This window comes from Pleurodeles waltl, chromosome 6 (genome assembly GCF_031143425.1).
Source record: "Pleurodeles waltl isolate 20211129_DDA chromosome 6, aPleWal1.hap1.20221129, whole genome shotgun sequence".
Lineage (NCBI taxonomy): Eukaryota > Metazoa > Chordata > Amphibia > Caudata > Salamandridae > Pleurodeles > Pleurodeles waltl.
In genome coordinates this window covers 1,565,048,201-1,565,068,967 of record NC_090445.1, presented here as the reverse complement: position 1 = coordinate 1,565,068,967, position 20,767 = coordinate 1,565,048,201, and the positions used below count along the sequence as shown (strand labels likewise).

The following is a 20,767-nucleotide window of genomic DNA, read 5'->3' as shown; positions in this document are numbered from 1 at the left end:
TTAATAGTCAACGTTTCAACCCTATATAGAATTAATTAAAGGGTCATCTTCAGGACTAAGAGTTTTTTATGTCGGTCGCACCTATATTGGTAAGGTTTTTTTCTTTAATTCCAATGATTTCTTCTGGCCTTCTCTGGTGTAAGTAAGGCTGTGCCCAGCTCCTCTCTTCCATCCTGCCAGGATGGGCCATCAAGTCACACCTAAGCTCCTATTGTGTGTGGCTGTCTGGGGGAATACACATAGTCCAACTGCCAACTACACTCAGCCATGTGACCAGAGACAGGCTGCAGGCACCAAATGGCTAATGCAAGAAAATGCCAACTTTCTAAAAGTGGCATTTTCAGAATTGCAGTTTAAAATCCGACTTCACCATAAGTTAGACTTTTAAATTGTGATTCCTGAGACATCACACTTGAAGGAATTATCTCTTCCCATTTGGAAATTACGCTTATAAAATGTCATAATGGAACTCCAATGTTATCATATGGGAGAGATAGGCCTTGCAGTAATGAACAATTAATATACATGTTTTTCACTACCAGGACATGTAAAACTAAAAAATACATGTCCTACTTTTTAAATACATTGCACCCTGTGCTGTGGGCTGTCCAGGGCCTACCCTATGGTATTAAAAAGGAAGGCATGGACTTGGCAAAAGGGTTATTTGCCAGGTTCAAAAGGCAGTGCAAAACTGCACACAGGCTCTGCAATAGCAAGCCTGAAGCATGTTTAAAGGGCTACTTATGTGGGTAGCACAATGAATGCTGCAGACCCACTATTAGCATTTAATTCACAGGCCCTGGGCACATGTAGTGCACTTTATTAGGGACTTATAAGTAAATTAGGCATGCCAATTGGGGATACGCTATACTACCTTATTTAGAGGAAAAGACACATGCATGATAGCACTGGTTAGCAGTGGCAAAGTGCTCACAGTCCTAAGGCCAATGAAATGAATTCTGCAAAAATAGGAGGAGAAAAGCAAAATGTTTGGGGATGACCCTGCAGAAAGAGCCAGGTCCAACAATATTTATGCCCCAATACACAACATGCAATAAGTAATGCACAAGAGGAAACAATTTTGGTGTTAGTTCTAAGCAATCACAGGAACGCAAGCTAGAATCAATAATGAGTACTCAGAAGAGTTGATGATTGCCAGTCTTCTTGTTGACGTTATTGTAGTTAAGTTGGTATTTGTCTTGCAGGTAACCCCAGGTACCTTGCTGATACTGCTGATCAACGTCCTCTCTGATTCACTGCTCACATGTGAACCCAATTCATGGTTTCCTGGCTTTCTTTAGATTGCAACCAACAATCTGACTGGATCGACTTGCCTACATTGAGTGGAATACAACAACGTAGATGACTGTGCTGACAAGTCCTCAGCCTTAAAAGTGGCTGTATAGTACTGTGTACCACAGCTTATTTCTATTTCTCATATCTCAACACCTTTTCCCCTACTATTGTCAAATCCTGGTTTCAACTCAGCAGTTTGGGCAAGAGAGCTTAGGAGGATTTGCATGACTCTTTCAAGGCATTAAAGGTCACAGGTTAGTGCTTGTTTTGGGATTTTGGGTGATCTGACAGCCAAAGGGCATTTTGAGCTACAGAGAGAAAGATGGACAAGGTTAGCAAGGCAAATGTACTCATTTAAATGCTAGCCATGTAATTTGCTATGATGGATAAAATACTATTATTGATAGATTCCTCAGACAATACTTCTAGTGTCCGAGTGTTAGGACTTGTGCACTAAATGTCAGAGTGATGAGAAAAAGCAATTCAGAGGGTTGCAGTAGAAATTGTGAATCTATAGATATATTGAGGATAAAGACCCCAAGTGAAAGGTGTACTTTTTATTAATCAGGGTTGCACCATAAAAAAACTAAACCTGCCACCTGCGAGAGCTGTCACCAACTGCCATTGGAACATTCCAAGGTAGGGGGGCTGGAGAGTCAAGAACAAAAGACAGGGAAAGAGACTTATGGAATTGCAATGATAGTAAACAGGAGTAAATCAATCTTTGTGGGGAGGAGGGACACATTGAACAATGTGGGCAGGACAATCTTCAGAGGCTGAGTAGAATATATTTGTGGTACTCCCTTCAATGCTCTTGTACCCATGTTTTAGACAGGCTGTCTTTTCCTAGCAATATTTAGGGCATATTTAAATTTAAAGTTTTAAGCTACACCTCTCTCAGCAGAACAAGACAACCTTTTAAGTGTATTTGGGGCTTCTTTTTCAATAATTTTTTACAGAGTGAATTACAAATGTTGCATTCTAAGACACGTTATGCCTGTAAGCCTAGAAGTAGGTGGACTTTTAGGTTCTAGTTTTTATTGCAAATGGTAAATTCTAAAACACACTGGGACTGTTAGTTTGGTGTCACCCTCATGTACCCTAATAATAAATGTTTTTGAAGGTAGTGGGTGCCCTGCTCCCAAATCAGATTAAACTCATAAACAAGAATTTCAATAGAAAGATGAAGAAACACGGTGGTGATTGGCATTAACTTGGTCTGTATAGACTTAAAGAAGGTCCCAGAAAGGTCTGACTTGAAAAAACACAAAGAAGGAAACAAGACATGTGGTGTCACGGCTGGGATGCTGCAGGGTTAAGATGTAAGAAATGACAGGAAGGTGAGAGAAAAGTATAAGGATTAGGAGCAGAGATATTGATGCAATAATATTTGTCTAGTGGGCCTTCAGGAATTGGCTGAGAGCCAATCGAGATATGATGGTTTTAAAGCCATGAGTTTGTTTTCCATCTTCCTGGAGAGGGTGCAAAGGGCACCTAGAAACCACCCCATAGCACCTCCATACAGTCATATTTTGTTTATTAAAATACTGAGCTAAATATGTTATCCTTCAAGCTGCTGGTATGTCACAACAGTTGAGCTTTCAAAATGTTATTTATTAACAGGCTATTCTCAGACTTTAACAGGGGCTACGTTGGAGCAACACATCACAAACAACTGCTCTAAAGATATAAAGTGGTCCCAATGTGCTTGAACAAGCTGGAAGGGCAGCCACACAAATGCCACTCAAGTTCTGGGAAAAAGCTAAAATGTCAAGATCAGGCTTTGTGAGCACAATGAAGAAACAGACGTAGAGTCTTGAATATTGGATGTGAGATCTGATCCTTTCTTTTAATGCCTTCTTTAAAACATCTATTGGGCATGTTTCATCCTGCATCATCACTTAGACTTCCTAAGGGCTAGAAAACAAATCCAATATATACAATAAATATGTCATCTCAGATTCAACAAAAGGATTCCCTAAGCACAACCGAAAAAGATCCTAAGTGGATTCTAAAGCTTAAAGTCTCATAGGTATTTACAACTAAGCAATTAAAGGTACTGTATATAAACTCATGAACAATTTATTACACAATTGGTCAACCTTGTGGTTGATTATTTACTGGCAACTTAAAATGAGAACACAGCAGTTTTAAGCATACTCCATTATTAGCACAATGTGCTTAGCATGATGGATATCAATTCATAAGGAAAGCTTATGCATAGTATTGCAGAATCAAGGTGTGCAAAACCACCATCGTTTGGTGTCGCATTCGGAGTGGATTCTCAAATGGTGTAAATAGAAGAAAACACAAGGTACTGGAAACTAGGAGAAATGTAGACAAATAACAAGCAACACAATATGAAAGGCCCCACCTTATTTAGTCCAAAATCTCACACATCGTAGCTCTTTCTAAGGTAAACAAAAACATTGATTCATTAAATCCAACTAAGTAAAGCCCCCAATCACGTGCTGATACTACTATTGTGAATAAATCCCATATTATCACACAACATACTTCACCAGGTGAGCATAGCCACAGAAAAACCATAACAAGAATCACAGCCCTGTGATGCTGTTCCTTTCATAAGCTATACCAAAATATATTCCCCCATCACCCAATCTCTTGTTGATACTAGTGTTGAGTGGATACTAAGTCTAGAAAACCCAGAATCAACAAACTCAAAGTTACATTAAGGTCCACAATGTATGTAGTCAACACAGTACAAAATCAGACATAGTGTGAGCCGACATCTAGAAAGCGAATGCAAGAGAAGTACCTTCTTGTCAGTATTCTACATAAACAAACAAGGAAAGATGCCAGATTGTTGCACGCACTGAATACTTCTCTAAAATCCATGCTCAAGGTGAGAAAGAGGACACAACACACAAGTACAATATTATTCCAATGTTAGATTCCTTAACAGTTACATCCAATCCTGAGGATAGAGATGATCCACACATTATTATCATAATAAGGTGGTACTTCAAGGAGGTTGTAGGAGATTTTCTTCTTCATTTTTAACCCCAAATGTAAGAATGGCGGGAGGTGGGGTAGCTTTAAAACTTTCATGCACAGATGCATATGAAGACCCCAGAAATACTTTACTTATCCACTGCCTACACCAGCTGAAACCTTTCCATTGATCCCATAATATTCCACCTCACCTAAGCTCCTATAACCTGATGCTAATGGGCACAGGGGTCTCAGCACCAATTCAAGATTAATACACTACAGTCTCTGTTCTGCTTGCACTACAGCTGCACCCTGTGCATAAGTATATGTCAAAAAGCTCCAGTGTGTAATAAAGTACATGAATGTCTTGGATCATTTGTCCAGTCTACACAATGCCCTTCACCACATATTCCAAGTCCCACCCAATAAACGCGCAGTATCAGTTTCCACAAAGCCCAAGTAATGCACATACTGCCCAATTTCCAAAATGAAGAATTTGGTTCATATTCCACCCATCATCATTTCCAAAATCTCTCCCAAAACATGAATTTCGATTTCCCATTTTGCTCCAGTAAACACGCTTTTCAATTTTCAACTATGCCTAAGAAATGTGCATATCAGCTTTTTCAACAATGTCTTAGTAATGCACACGTAGCTGGTATTCTAAACTGTTCAATAAGGCCACAATCGTGCACGTTGCCTATTTTCAGCAATGCTCATCTGTCATTTGACATATTCCACACTGATAAAAAAAATAGAAGTTTCCACAAAGGCCCAATAAAACACGGTGTCATTGTTATTAATTCCATTACAATCACCCATTTGCAAAGTCTGGTGCGCTCCTGAAATCATGATTGCCTAGTTTCCATTCTTCTGAAGTATATTGCATAACTTAAACAATGCACTAGTAATCCACACAATTTTTTTTTTTAAATAAATACTCAAGTAATACACATACTGGCTATTTTCTACAATGCCTGGCTAAAACTCATATTTTCCATTTAAAACACATGCCCTAATAGGCATGCAATAGATGCTTGCATGATATTCGTTGAGTTACCAAGAACCATTTTCCATACTAATTCTGTAAATGCACATTGTCAGTTTACACAACGCCTCAGTAGGTACTCATTTACAAGTTCCAATACGGATAAGTAAACACACATGGATAGTTTATGCACACAAAGGCACAGATCGACACAGGCATATACAGTCATGTTTACACGCATACTACGGCACATGCATGCAGACACAGACGTAGCAAATCACAGACATGCACACACAAGGGACACATAGGCACACGAAACACAATATACACATGTACTAGGACACCAAACCAAAAGCAAAAGGCATGCAGGGCATTGTTTACATTTTAGTGGCCTCTCCACTTAGCTGTATTCGTGACAGATATAGTACCTCACGTTTATTATACGATAATTAAAAAATATTTAGCTAAACACAGTTTGTTTAGTTCATTAGTAATATTATTCAGCTGAATGATCCCCAGCTCCCTAATAGGTAGCATCAAAACTCATATGAGAAATGGGTGAAGCTGTGGCCAACCAGATGTGTCACAAGCTACCTGCGTAATGCCGGCATCAATATTTGCAAACTCTCTTGTTGATCAAAACCATAAGAATATTTTCTGCTTGAGGGTATGACTGCAAATGCAGAAGTACGACCCTACCGGCCAGCAGGTGCCATGGTAGTAAATTTCAAGATGCCTGTCTGGGCCCTGAAACAGCTCCCGCATGCATCGGAGAAAGGGGGATCGCGGCTAACTTCTCCGGCCACCAGTTAGAATTTAAATGGTAGAGGTTCTCCAAAACCCAGGATTGTAGTTTGGAGGAGTTAAGCCTGAGTGATTAAAGGTTCTTTCAGTATACAAAAGGAGGACATGTTATGTTCAAAATTTAAGCAGAAAGACTCAGGGGCATATTTATACTCTGTTTGCGCCGGAATTGCGTCGTTTTTGTTTTTACACAATTCCGACGCAAAACTAACTCCATATTTATACTTTGGCGTTAGACGCGTCTAGCGCCAAAGTCCATGGAGTTTGCGTCATTTTTTAGCGTGGACACCTACTTTGCGTTAATGATATGCAAGGTAGGCGTTCCCGTCTAAAAAAGTGACTCCGAGGCATGTGCGCCGTATTTACACTCCCGGGCAAAATTCACGCCCGGGAGTGGGTGGGTCAAAAAAAATGACGTCCAGCCGCTTTTGTGCCGTTTTTTTGCGCCTGGACAAGGCAGGCGTTAAGGGACCTGTGGGCTCGGAAGGAGCCCAGAGGTGCCCTCCCATGCCCCCAGGGACCCCCCCTGTCACCCTTGCCCACCCCAGGAGGACACCCAAGGATGGAGGGACCCATCCCAGGGACATTAAGGTAAGTTCAGGTAAGTATTTATTTTTAATTTTTTTGTGGCATAGGGGGGCCTGATTTGTGCCCCCCTACATGCCACTATGCCCAATGACCATGCCCAGGGGACAGAAGTCCCCTGGGCATGGCCATTGGGCAAGGGGGCATGACTCCTGGCTTTGCTAAGACAGGAGTCATTTTAATGGGGGTTGAGAGTCGAAATAAATGGCGCAAATCGGGTTGAGGCGATAATTTTGCCTCAGCCTGACTTGCCCCATTTTTTGGCGCCCAAGCTCCATATTCCCCTACGCCGGCGCTGCCTGGTGTACGTCATTTTTTTCCACGCACACCAGGCAGCGCCGGCGGCTAACGCCGGCTAACGTCATTGAATAAATACGGCGCCCGCATGGTGCTTCAGAATGGCGTTAGCCGGCGCAAATTTTTTTGACGCAAAACTGCGTTAGCGCAGTTTTGCCTCAAAAAGTATAAATATGGCCCTCAAAGTCACTATCCAGCTTGAAAATGATTTGGTATCATCGGCATAAGAAACAGAAGGCCAAGTAAAAAAAAACTCATAACGCAGGCTAGTGGTGGGACAGAGTGATTAAACAAGGTTGGACACAGTAGAGAATTGAGGGACCCAACGCTGAATACATCTTAAACTTGATTGAAAAGGATGCATTAAAAAGGTCTCAGAGCAGTCTGAAAGAAAAGATGCAAGCTGACCTAGAACACAGCTTGTAAGCACTGGGTGGTAAACTATGTCAAAGGTGTAGGAGGCTGGCCTGGTTTGTAGTGGGTACCTTATACCAGGTCCAGTTATCCCTTATTAGTGAAGTAGTAGTGTTCTTAGCAGCTTAGGCTGATAGAGGTAGCTATAGTAGAGCAGCTTAGGCTGAACAAGGAGACCTGCAAAGCTCATGCAATACCACTTATAGTTGCACAGTACTTATACACAAGTAAAGACAATACTCAGTGTTACCGAAAATAAAAGTAGTTTATTTGGGTGACACAGTACCAGAAATATCTTAGAGGCAATACTCCTTCTGGAGGTAAGTATTATACACAATATATACACTAGACACCAGAATTAGACAAGTAATTATTCATAGGACAGTGCAAACAATAGGACATGCTATAGAATGCAATGGGAGAAAATAGGTCTAGAGGCAACACAAACCATATACTAAGAAAGTGGTATGCAAATCACAAATTCCCCCCTAGACAAGTGTAGTGTGTGCAGAATTGCTGGGAGGGTAAGAATACAGTAAAGGTAAGTAAATTACCCCACCTCAGAGCCCAGAAAAGCAGGAGTAAAGTACGGCAAGTTTCGTTAGGACACACTACACCTCGTGATTGGGATTTTGCAGTAACCAATCAAGTCTGTAAACAACAACTGCAAGATTCCTGGACCTGAAGACCTGCAAAAGAATGGGACCAAGTCCAGAAGTCAAAAGAAGTTCCAGGAAGGGCAGGAGCCCCTGCCAACCCAGAAGAGGGTGCAAAAGAAGAGTCCCCAGTTAGTCGAAGACTGCAGGAATGCACCCTAGGAATCCAGTGGATTCCTGCATAATGGAAGGGATGTCACACAACATGAAGATGGATGCAGATGTGATTTCGTGTTGGAAGTCGCCAACAAGCCTTGGTTACGACAAAAGTGAATTTTGCATCAAAATGGTGCCGGATGGACCGAGGAGGGACCTGGGGGCCTCACCTCCGTGTGAGGAGGAAGAGGGGGTTCTGAGCACTTTAGAGAGCCCTCAGGATGCTAGACAGCAACCACGGGAGTCCCAGGAACTGGGGACCTGGGCCAGGCTGTGCATGAAGGAATTTTGCAAATAGTGCACAGAGGCCTCAGGAGGTGAAGAAGACGCAGTACACAGGGGTACCGTCGCTCTCAGGGAAGGCAAGGTCTTACCTCCTCCAAATTGCGTCAGCAGGACCTCAGGACAGTCTATGTAGATGGGGTCCACCCTCTGTGTCCTTAGGAGCACGCTCGTCACTGTGAGAGGAGTCCAAGGGTACCGGTCGTCGTCTTGGAAGGTGCCTGCGTGAGCAGGGGAGTGACTCAGTCACCCCACAGGAGATTTCTTCAGTCCTTCTGGTGCAGGATGAAGACAGGGAGTCCCCAGAGCGTTCACACCATGGAAACTGTTGCAGTTGCTTGCTGGAGCTGAAGTTGCAGAAGAAAAGTATCCCTTGTGGATACTTTGTTGCTGTTACAATGGTTCCTGGAGCAGGCTGCGGTTGATCCGAGGTCAGAGGATGAAGTAGTAGTTGCAGAGGATTCCTGAAGGAAACTTGCAAGCAGAATCTGAAGAGAACCCACATGAGAGACCCTAAATAGCTCTGAGAGGGGGATTGGCTACCTTATCAGTCAAGGACCTATCAGGAGGGGTCTCTGACGTTATCTGCTGGCACTGGCCACTCAAAGCTCTCCAGACTTCCCCAACACCTTGCAACTCAAGATGGCTGAAGTCTGGGACACTCTGGAGGAGCTCTGGGCACCACCCCTTAGGGTGGTGATGGACAGGGGAGTGGTCACTCCCCTTTCTTTTGTCCAGTTTCGGGCCAGAGCAGAAGACAAGAGGTCCCTGAACCGGTGTAGACTGGCTTATGCAATGAGGGCACCACCTGTGCCCTTCAAAGCATTTCCAGAGGCTGGGGGAGGCTACCCCTGCCCAGCCTGTAACACCTATTTCCAAAGGGAGAGGGTGTTACACCCTGCTCTCAGAGGAAATGCTTTGTTCTGCCTTCCTGGGACTGGGCTGCCCAGACCCCAGGAGGGAAGAACCCTGTCTTTGAGGTGGCAGCAGCTGTAGCTGTAGCTGCAGTGCAAGCCTCAGTGAGCGGTTTTGACAGTACTGGGGGTCCATAGTGGAGCCCCCCGGATGCATGGAATTGGCTCCTCAATACCAGATTTGGAATTGGGGGGCAATTCTTAGACATGTTACATGGCCATATTCGGAGTTACAATTGTGAAGCTACATATAGGCATTAACCTATATGTAGTGCACACGTTTAAAGGCGTCACCACACTCACAAAGTCCAAGGAAATGGCCCTGAACTATGTGGGGGCACTTTTGCTAGTGTGAGGGTGCCCTCACACTTATTAACTTTGCACCTAACCTTCAGCAAGTGAAGGTTAGACATATAGGTGACTTATAAGTTGCTTAAGTGCAGTGAAAATGGTTGTGAAATAACGTGTGCGTTATTTCACGCAGGCTGCAATGGCAGGCCTGTGCAAGGGTTTGTCTGAGTTCCCTATGGGTGTCAAAAGAAATGCTGCAGCCCATATGGATCTCCTGGAACCCCAATGCCCTGGGTACCTAGGTACCATATACTAGGGGCTTGTAAGAGGGGTCCAGTGGGCCAATTGAAATTGGTAAATGAAGTCACTAGCCTATAGTGACAAATTTAAAAGCAGAGAGAGCATAAGCACTGAGGTTCTGGGACATACGGGTAGAAGTGGGGGTAACATGCCAAGGAAGATGGTACTTTCCTACAAAAGGGTGCTGGTAGATCATGCAGGATTAGGATGGCAGCATTGCCAGAGTCCAAGAAAAGGATACATTCCTCTAGAACTCATACAGGCACTGTCTCCGTGCCTGCCCTGCCTAGAACTGGATTAATGTGAATCCGTATATTGTGTAGCCTCAAAATCAGAGGCTAGTATATTAACGTATTCAACCGTTTTTGCAAAGCCATGGAGGGGGAAAATAGACCCATAGTTGACGAGGGGGTCGCCAGTAGGGATTTTAAGGAGAGGGAGTACTGCAGTCTGCTTTCTCTCATAGGTTACCTGTCAACTGCCACTAAAGATAGGTTATATAAATTGGGTGAAATGAAGGGACAAGATTGGGATCGATTATCCAGGCCGTTTGCAGAGGACTCATCAAAGGGAGAGCCAAAGGGGATAATATAAAGTTTGCAGAGAAACAAATCTTTCTAATTTGAGGGAGAGATGGGTGTGATGGGGGAACAGTCCAGCTGAAAGAGGGCCATGGCAGGGAGGTGAGTGTCAGCTACAGAGTAAATGGAAGTGTCCACAAAAGTGGTGTTGGAAGCAAACGCTTGCAAAATCCTGGCGAGTTTGTCCTAAAATAAAAGCTCATAGTTCATCACGCAGTGGTTGTGAGGGACTACAAGATGAGGTTCACCCTAACAGCGAGTTCAGTTTTTCACAAATATTGAAAGCAGAGTTGATTTAATCTCCCCAAAATGTAATTCTTGCTTAAGGAATATTTTTCTTGTAGTGTTAAAGAGCTGACAGGGATCGGATTTTGTCTTGTGATAGATACTGTGATCTCCACTTACCCTTCAGACATTTAGGGGCATATTTATACTCCGTTTGCGCCGGATTTGCGTTGTTTTTTTTTACGCAAATTCGACGCAAAACGAACTCCATATTTATACTCTGGCGTTAGATGCGTCTAGCGCCAAAGTTCATGGAGTTTGCATCATTTTTTAGCGTGGACACCTACTTTGCGTTAATGATATGCAAGGTAGGCGTTCCCGTCTAAAAAATGACTCCGAGGCATGTGCGCCGTATTTACACTCCCGGGCAAAAATGACGCCCGGGAGTGGGCGGGTCAAAACAAATGACGTCCAGCCGCTTTTGCGTCGTTTTTTTGCGCCTGGTCAGGGCAGGCGTTAAGGGACCTGTGGGCTCGGAATGAGCCCAGAGGTGCCCTCCCATACCCCCAGGGACACCCCCTGCCACCCTTGCCCACCCCAGGAGGACGCCCAAGGATGGAGGGACCCATCCCAGGGAACTTAAGGTAAGTTCAGGTAAGTATTTTATTTTATTTTTTGTGGCATAGCGGGGCCTGATTTGTGCCACCCTACATGCCACTATGCCCAATGACCATGCCCAGGGGACATAAGTCCCCTGGGCATGGCCATTGGGCAAGGGGGCATGACTCCTGTCTTTGCTAAGACAGGAGTCATTTTAATGGGGGTTGGGAGTCAAAAGAAATGGCGCAAATCGGGTTGAGGCGAAAATTTTGCCTCAGCCTGACTTGCCCCATTTTTTGACGCCCAAGCTCCATATTCCCCTACGCCGGCGCTGCCTGGTGTACGTCATTTTTTTTAACGCACACCATGCAGCTCCGCCGGCTAATGCCGGCTAACGTCATTGAATAAATACGGCGCCCGCATGGCGCTTCAGAATGGCGTTAGCCGGCGTTAGATTTTTTGACGCACAACTGCGTTGGCGCAGTTGTGCGTCGAAAAGTATAAATATGGCCCTTACAGTTTTGCTTGAATTCTTTAAGGAACGGTCCGAACCAAGGCACTGAGGCCCACGCACCTGCTTAAAAACTTCATGTGGAAAGAAAGTTTCTAAAGCTTGTGAAAGCCACTTATTATGGGTAGGAGTGTGGTGGTTTAAAACTCTGGATCAAGGAGGGCACATAGTGAGGGCTTGTTTTACTTTGTCAATGGATTCTTTGGCACTAGTGTCTTCTGGGAGGTGGGCTTGTGGGAGAGCTGATCCGTCACTTAAGGAAGAGTGACGGGTCCAGCTTAGTGCTCTGACCACACAAACGGAGCACACATACAATCACAATGCAATGAATGATTTGGTGTTACAGCAGAAAGCAGTGATAAGCTCCAGGAAGACTGGTACACATTGCTGTTATGGGCAGGAGGCCTGTATACCAGTAGCAATCTAGGCATATACTTCTGTGACATAGTAAGGGGCAGGTACATAAGCGCAACCTCCATTAAGGATGGAGTCTCTACTAAGAGAATTCAAGTAAGACACGCAAGTAAGAGACCAAGAAAGAGAATTGCTGAAAATAACTGGTGGTCCACCACGTTTTCTGTGCAAGTGGTGTTGTCTGAGAATTTTGTCAGCTGGGGTAAGGTCAGGTTTATGCCTGGGTTTCAATAATCTTTTAGCCAAGCTTAAGTAATAAAACCTATGTCGAGTTTCAACTAGACATCATGGATTTCTATATTGTGTTTAAGAAGAGATCTGGCATTACTTACAATGCATTTTATAAGCGCTCATGTTAGGTGAATTTATTAAACAATGAGCACTTGAAACAATTTTCTCCAGCGCTTAGGGCACCGTTTTAGATGGCAAGCTAGTATCGGTGGGAATATGCGAGGTATCAAAGGGCCAAAAACCGAGAGGTAGGCTTTAAGGCTATTAGAGCATCTCTCTTATATGAGATGATACTGTTAGAACTTAACTTTCAACGGGCATAAGCCTGTGTCATTTCACAGAAACAAACAACACACACAAGCACAGATAAAACTGCATAGGCTACACCATGCTAACCTCTAGGGCAACGGTCAGCGACCCTAGGTATAGTTCTCTCCATCTGCAACTGAGTGCACCATATTTCCCCTTTGACTAGGTGAGCACCACACTGTGGGATTCAGACGGTGATAGGGATCAACTATCCAGTAAAATAAGAACTCCGAAAACAGAAAGCTTCACACCCAGTGTGTACCTGGTCCTACTAATATCTCTGCAGGTAGTTACTTTTGTTCCAGCACTGGTGGGTTTTGACAGTGGTTGACATTTTCTGAACTATAACCTTACACATAGTCGGGGGGGAAAACAACATGGACAACTTTGCCTCCTTGGTTGGGTCCAGTGTCCGATGTTATGAATTTTTAGCACATTTAAGTCATCTCACCACAGAAACATATGGAGACAAATGAAGGTCCTCCTTAGAGGACGATGTTAGATTATAACGTGTTAATTAGGGAATATTTATTTTAGGGAACAAATATGACGGCACAACTTTCCCAGAATCAAAATGAAGAGTCAGAATTCGAAGGTAAATCTTGCAATGTTTACACTACATGAATTATTAAAATGTCTTCATGAAACCTCGATGGTTTAGGGTGTGATACTGGTCTCTCAGAATTGCTTGCTTCTTTTTGTACAAGTGCTGGTGGGATCTGGTGGGGCTGGTAAAATTGTGACATTGTTAGGTGTAGACAGGGCTGTACAGAAATTTGCTACCTTCATTAATACTTTCAATATTAGTTTCAGCCGCCATTTGTTAAGACAGTTTCATTGATAAGAATGGAGAACGGAAACCTGACTTTGGTGACGGAATTTGTCCTTCTGGGACTTTCAGAAAACCCAGACCATCAGCTTCCATTGTTCATTATTTTCCTGATAATGTACTCTATTGCAATATTAGGTAATGCCATCATCATTGCGGCCATCACCACTGAGTCAGAGCTCCACAGCCCCATGTATTTCTTCATCTGCCACCTGTCATTGGCAGACATGTGCCTCACTTCGGTCACTGCCCCCAAAATGCTGGTAAACATCATGTCAAAGGAGAGATCCATTTCTTTCAGTAATTGCATCACACAACTGTACTTCTTTGTAGCGTTTTTATGCATAGAGAGCTACTTACTTGGGGTCATGGCTTATGACAGATATGTTGCAATATGTAAACCATTTCATTATGTCCTGGTGATGAACATGAGAGCCAATATCCTACTTGCAGTGGGCTCCTGGACCACAGGTTTTCTAAATTCCTTGCTGCACAGTGTGATGATTTCATTGTTGTTGTTCTGTGGACCTAACTTCATTGAGAACTTTTTCTGTGACATACCAGCAATGCTGAAGCTTTCCTGCTCCGACACTTCTACCAACGAGCTATTGATCTTAACTGAAGCAACAATGATGGCCATGGCCTCCATCTTGACCATTGTGATCTCCTACATATCAATAATTTCTACCATCCTGAGAATCCACTCCAACGAAGGGAGACGTTGCACTTTTTCCACCTGCTCTTCTCATCTCATTGTGGTTAGTTTATACTACGGGACCATTATTTTCAGTTATATTCGACCAGCATCAACCTATTCACTTCAGAAGGACAAGGTGGTGTCGGTGATGTATACCGTTGTCACCCCATTGGTAAATCCTTTTATTTACAGTTTACGTAACAAAAAAGTGAAAGAGGCTATGCAAAGATTATTGAAAAGACAACTCTTTTTTCAACGAATATAGAAGTACATTGAATCACCAACACAAGATGCTCATGCACTACAATATAAATTTCTGTTGCACTGAGGAAATATGAATTATACTAATCTCACTAGAATGTGTACACCCTATATAAAGCTTCCATTAGAATGCACATGGCTCACTACTCGACCCTAGATGCACACATTGTTCTGCACTATATACATGTAAACATCCACTGGAAAGGACATCACTCATTTTGAACCTGCGCCATGTGTGAGAGATGCACGTTGTAGAGTGTCCAACCATTCACCACAACATGAAACATAACTAATCACGTCGCATTGCTTCAGCCACCTGTTGAAAAAGTCGGTCATATTTACAACTTCACTCACAGCGTGAACGCAGATCCTTGGCAACAGTTTGGATAAGTGAACAGAAACTCTGAGGCCCGTATTTATACTTTTTTTAGCGCCGCATTTGCGCCGCTTTTTGACGCAAAACGGCGCTAACCTACAAAATACAATGGCATTTTGCAAGTTTGCGCCGTTTTTGCATCAAAAAACGACGCAAATGCGGCGCAAAAAAAGTATAAATACAGGCCTGACTGTCTCTTTCCTGTCAATTTCATTTGAATGACCCAACTTCGCTCAAGCACCTCATATTGCAGGCTGTTCATGCCCACACAAATACTCAGATTATGAGAGTGGGGATGGTAATGATAAGGCATACTTAGGGTCGAAAGTATAAAGTAGAATTATCAATGACATTTGAGAATAATTAAACAGTAGTTAATGTTTAATAGTTTTAAGGTTTATTAAACCTTTAAAAATGGGCACTTGCTTGGAACTTTGGGAAGCATTTGATATCACTGAACATGGAATAACTTTAGATGCACAGAATGAAAACAAGCATTTATGGGAGGTTTGGATTCGTTGACATCTTTCCTCAATGAAGAACATATTGGGCCATATTTAAGAAAAAGTGGCGCATCGGAGCTGATGCTCTACTTATTCTGCACCCTCGTACCAGCAACTAACACCACCATGGTTGCTCGTATTTATAATAGGGCACACGATGGCGGTTGTTAGCACAATAGCGTCAACATTTTTGACGCTCTAGTGGCACTTTGCTACACTAGAGTAAAAAATGTTGACGCTAGTGTAGCTAAGTGCGTGGAGGCCCATAGGTTTCTATGGGAGAATCATTTTAACGCCTGCTCTGAGCAGGCATTAAAACTGATGCCAAAAATAGCGCAGTGAAATCTGCTAAATTTCTCTGCACCATTTTTGCAGGCCTCTTAATGCCAGAATGCCCTCCTTGCATACATTATGCCTGGCTTAGGCATAATGAGGCACAAGGGTTTACAAAGTGGCGCAATACATGCATTGCACCACTTTGTAAATATGGTGAGTAGAAATAGCCACTTGAGAGCTGCCTTAGTATTAAAAAAAATGATGCTATTACAGTGCAAAGGTGGAGCTAAGGGCTCTTAAAAATGCCCCGTTGTTTTTGCATTGTTTGTAAAGAGATCAGATACCACCAACGCTCCATGTGCTTTGTAAGATTCCATAATTGCTCAGCTTTTTAACTTGTATGTTATTCCACTGTTTGGTCTTATGAAAAACCTCATCAGTTTCACACTTTTTCTGATGTTAACCTATATTTCAAGCAGGTTGCCATCTGAATATCGGAGTTAGAATATTGTAGGGTAGGCATATATGACACAATATCAAAACCAAAGTATCAAAAGGGAAGTATACATTTTGAATACCTAACTCCACATATATGTACCAAGTTAAAGGGCAAGTTACTTACCTTTGGTAATGCTTTATCTGGTATAGACAAATACCTATTTGCAGATTCCTTACCTTAGAATTTCCCCCGGCATCAATCTGGATCCAGAGATTTGTTTTGAGCAGTACCCCTGTGCACAGTTGGGTGGCATCGATCTGCTCTGCATCCGTCATCGTCTGCGCCTGGTATGATGTCATGGGTCCTATATAGGTGCCACTCCGGCATGCTGACATCAGTTTGTTTTCATGACTTTCCACACTAGAAGCGCAGAGCCATGAAGAACACTGACCTCTGGTGCATCAAAACCTGGGCCCTGAAAGCGAGCCTCTGTTCCTAGAAATCAGTTTGCGGGGAGGATGGGTGGGTCAGTAAAGAATCTGCATCTAGATACTGTCTCTACCAGATAAGGCATTACTGAGGGTAAGTAACTTGTCCATCTAATAAATACAAGTAGTGGTAGATTCCTTATCTTAAATTAGATCCCCAAGCAATACCATCCCGGGGGGTGGGTCTGGGAACAAGGATACTACTAGAAACTCCTGCAGGACCGAACAGACAAAGTGCCCGCCCCTACGGAACTGAATGTCCAGGCAATAATGTTTGGTAAACATGTGCAGAGATGCCCACGTTGCCGCTTGACAGATGTCAATGACTGGAACTCACTGTGCTAGCGCAGCGGTCGCAGCTTTTGCTGTGGTAGAATGAGCAAGCAAACCCTTAGCCAGTGCATAGCACATTTTAGTGCAGAGTATGACCCATCTGGAGATGGTTCTCTTCTGCACTGCCGGACCTTTCTTCGCACCCACATAACTCAAAAAGAGTTGATCATCTACCCAGAACTCTTTGGTACGATCAAGGTAGAACGCCAACATTCTTTTAGGGTCCAGGCAGTGGAGTATCTCCTGTTCCGAAGACGGATGCAGGGGTGCATAAAAAGTAGGCAAGGTGATGGATTGGCCTACGTAGAAGGATGTAACCACATTTAGCAGAAAGGAGGCCCTAGTATGAAGCACCACTTTGTCACGATAGATGGAAAGGTAAGGTGGCTTAAATGACAATGCTTGCAGTTCACCCACCCTGTGGGCAGATGTAATGGCCACAAGGAAGGCTGTCTAAAGAGTGAAGGTCTGAGAGGACAATTGTGGAGAGGCCCGAAAGGAGCGCACATCAGAAATGTCAAAACTAAATTCAAATCCCATTGAGGCACAATGAATAGACATGGAGGAAATATGCGAGTAAGGCCTTTAAGGAACCTATTTACAATTGGAGACTTATCACAAGAAAGGTTGATCAGGGAACTGCAAAAAAAGCAGAAATGGCAGACAGATAACCTTTGAGAATGCATAGAAGAGCCCTGCTAGGCCGGGAAAAGGATAAACAACAAAACCTCAGAAACAAGAGCAGAAAGTGGGCGGGTTTTGGGGGGGCGGGGGTCAACAGACTTGTCTGTGCACCATGCCACAAATTTCCTCCAACGACAGGCACATACAGTTTTGGTGGAGGGATGCCTGGCTGACAAGATTACATTGCAGACTTTGGGTGAGGGATCAAAAGCTGTCAACTGCTGCTGCTCAATCTCCATGCAAAGAAGGTGGAGACTGGACTGGATTCAAGCTAGCTTGGCTGATGAGGGGTGATACCCTGAAACCGGTCCCAGGATGCTTGTTTCCAGCCAGGGAGGACCCTGCCTGGCAGCTCGGGCTGGACTGTTCCCATGGAGAGTAGGTTCAAGACTGATTTGTATATTGGTGGGTCCAAACCGTGGTAGCATGATGAGGAAAAGAACAATGGAGTTAACCCAGATCTGTGACTGGGGGTGAGTGTTTGAAAAGTGTCAGCACTCCATCCATCATCCTTTTATGTTGCTAAAGTCACCCTAAATGGCCAGGGTATGCCAATACTTGGGTCCCTTTCTCACTGTGCCACTGGATTCAAGCTAGCTTGGGTGATGATAGGTGATACCCTAAAACCAGTCCCAGGATGCTTGTTTCTGGTCCAGGGAGGGCCTGGCATGGCAACTTGGGCTGGACTGTTCCCATGGGAAGCAGGATCAAGACTGATTTGCATATGCTTGCGTGCACATTGGGATGGCATGGTGAGCAAAAGAACAATGGATTTAACCCAGATCCGTGACTGGGGGTTTTTCAAACATTTCAGCACTCCGACCCTTACCTTTTGTGCTGCCAAGATTACATTATAGACTTTGGGTGGAAGGTCGAAAGATGTCAACTGCCTCCGCTCAATCTCCATGAAAGAAGGCAGAGACTGGACAGGTGTGGGTACAGAACCCTCCCCTGCTGCTGAGACAGAAGATCCTCCCAAAGGGCAGTCTGATCAGAGGTTTGATGGCCATGCTCAATAGCTCAGGATATTAGACTCTTCGTGCCCCATCCAGAGTCACAAGGATTACTCGGGCCATGTCATTCTTGATCTTCTTGAGAACTCTGGGCTGAAGTGGTATGGGTGGAAAGGTATACTGGAGGCCACTCAAGATGAAAAGCGTTGCTGAGCGGCAGCCACCTTTGAAACTCTAACGTGCCATACTGCTGACATTTCACGTTCTCTGCGGAGATGAACAGGTGTAACCAAGGCTCTCCCCACTGCTGAAAGAGACCTTCTGCCATCTACGAATGGAGATGCCATTCATGATCGACCAAGCATTGTCGACTGAGTTCATCCGCTCTGGCGTTCAGAGAGCCTGCCAGATGTTGAATCACCAGTGAAACTCCCTGGTGCTCTAGCCATGTGCAGAGGCGCAGAGCCTCTTGACAAAGGGTCCATGACCCCACCCTGTGATGCTTGTTACAGAACCACTTGGAGGTGCTGTTGTCTGTAAAAACCTGCACTATGTTCTCTTTGAGAGAGGGAAAAAATGCTTTCAATGCTAGTCTGATCATCTGGCGCTCCAACGGGTTGATGTGGAGCTTGGACACCTCTGATCTCCACCCAATCGCAGTTTGTTAGCCACCACTGCACATCTTGTGCAGTTCCCTTCAAGATCTGGACCATGTCGGAGGGAATTCCCTGATGCTGTGCCCACTGGAACTTCAGGTTCCACTGTAGAGCCCCCTTATGCCACCTGGCATGAGTCACTAACAGGATGCAGGAGGCCATGAGGCCCAGCAGCCTCAGAGGCATTCTCACGGAAATCCAAGACAGAGGCTGAAACATCGGTATCATAGCCTGAACATCCTAGACTCGTCGCTTGGGAGGATAAGCTTGCGACTGCACTGTGTCCAGAACAGCTCAGATGAAAGGGAGCATCTGCGAGGAAGTTAGGTGTAACTTTGGTATATTTATAGTGAACCCCAGTGAATGCAGGAGGTCCACCGTAGTCTGGTGGTGGAGACGATAGCCTGGGGTGATCCCACCTTCAACAGCCAGTCATCGAGTTAGGGGAAGACTGAAACCCCTGAGTTGCGCAGATCAGCTGTGACCACAGCCATCATCGTGCTGGTATGGCCAAAAGCAGGGTGAATTGAAAGTGCTCATGGCCCACCGTGAACTGCAAGTAACGTCAGTGGGCAGGCAGGACAGGGATATAGAAATACTTGCCCTGAAAGTCTAACACTACCATCCAGTCTCCGGGGTCCAGAGCAGAAAGAACCTGAGCCAGAGCATTTTGAACTTCTCCTTCTTGAGAAAGAGTTTGAGGGACTGAAGGTCAAGGAAAGGGTGAAGGCCCTTGTCCTTTTTGGGCACCAGAAAGTAGAAGGAATAACAATAGAAGGAATAACAACAATGACCTACTTCTGGCATAGGGACCCCCTCTATATCTCCCTTGGCCAAGAGAGACATAATTTCCTCATAGAGAAGTGCCTTGTGATCCTCGGTCATCTAATCATAGGATGGTGGCATGGATGGAGAGGTACTCTCAAAGGGGAGGGCGTAGCCCCTTCGGACTGTCTGCAAAACCCATCTATATGACATAATGGATTACCAGCGGAGCAGGGGAAGGCAGATCCTGCCTCCGACTGGTCCCTGGTGGGAAATCATCAGACTAGGAAGGTTTGGAGGCAGCATTGGGGGTTTGCGCGGCAGACTGGCCTGATCGATGGCTCCCTGATCCATGAGGGCGGTAAATCCAAGATATTTGGCCTTGTAGAGGCTGGGCAACATGTGTGCCAGGGTGGCTGGATCGGAACGGATGTGGCTGGGCACCCCTTCTGTAGCCACGAAATGAGGTAAAAAGCAGACTGAGGGGGTGTATGAGGATGCCCAAAAACCTGGCCTTAACACGAGAATCCTTGAAGCGATCGAGCGACGAGCCTGTTCGCTCCTCGGAGAAATGGGTTCCATTGAAAGGCATGTCCATAAGATTGTCTTATACATCCCCTGAAAAGCCACACGTCCTCGAATAAGTGTGACGTCTTTGAGCCACGGTCAATGCAACCAATCTGCCCATTGAGTCGGTC

The 20,767-nt window shown here is 44.5% G+C and overlaps 1 protein-coding gene across 1 annotated transcript; it reads left to right on the top strand.

Annotated features, from left to right (window-relative positions):
- The first annotated feature begins 13,655 nt into the window (after nucleotides 1-13,655).
- On the top strand, nucleotides 13,656-14,600 carry LOC138301793 (olfactory receptor 1G1-like). Its single transcript, XM_069242296.1, has one exon. The coding sequence runs from the start codon at nucleotides 13,656-13,658 to the stop codon at nucleotides 14,598-14,600; it is 945 nt and encodes a 314-aa protein (XP_069098397.1).
- Nucleotides 14,601-20,767: the final 6,167 nt, after the last annotated feature.

What these genes read in the sequence shown, in the direction of transcription:
- LOC138301793 (XM_069242296.1), top strand. Translation starts at nt 13,656, where the DNA reads ATGGAGAACGGAAACCTGACTTTGGTGACGGAATTTGTCCTTCTGGGA.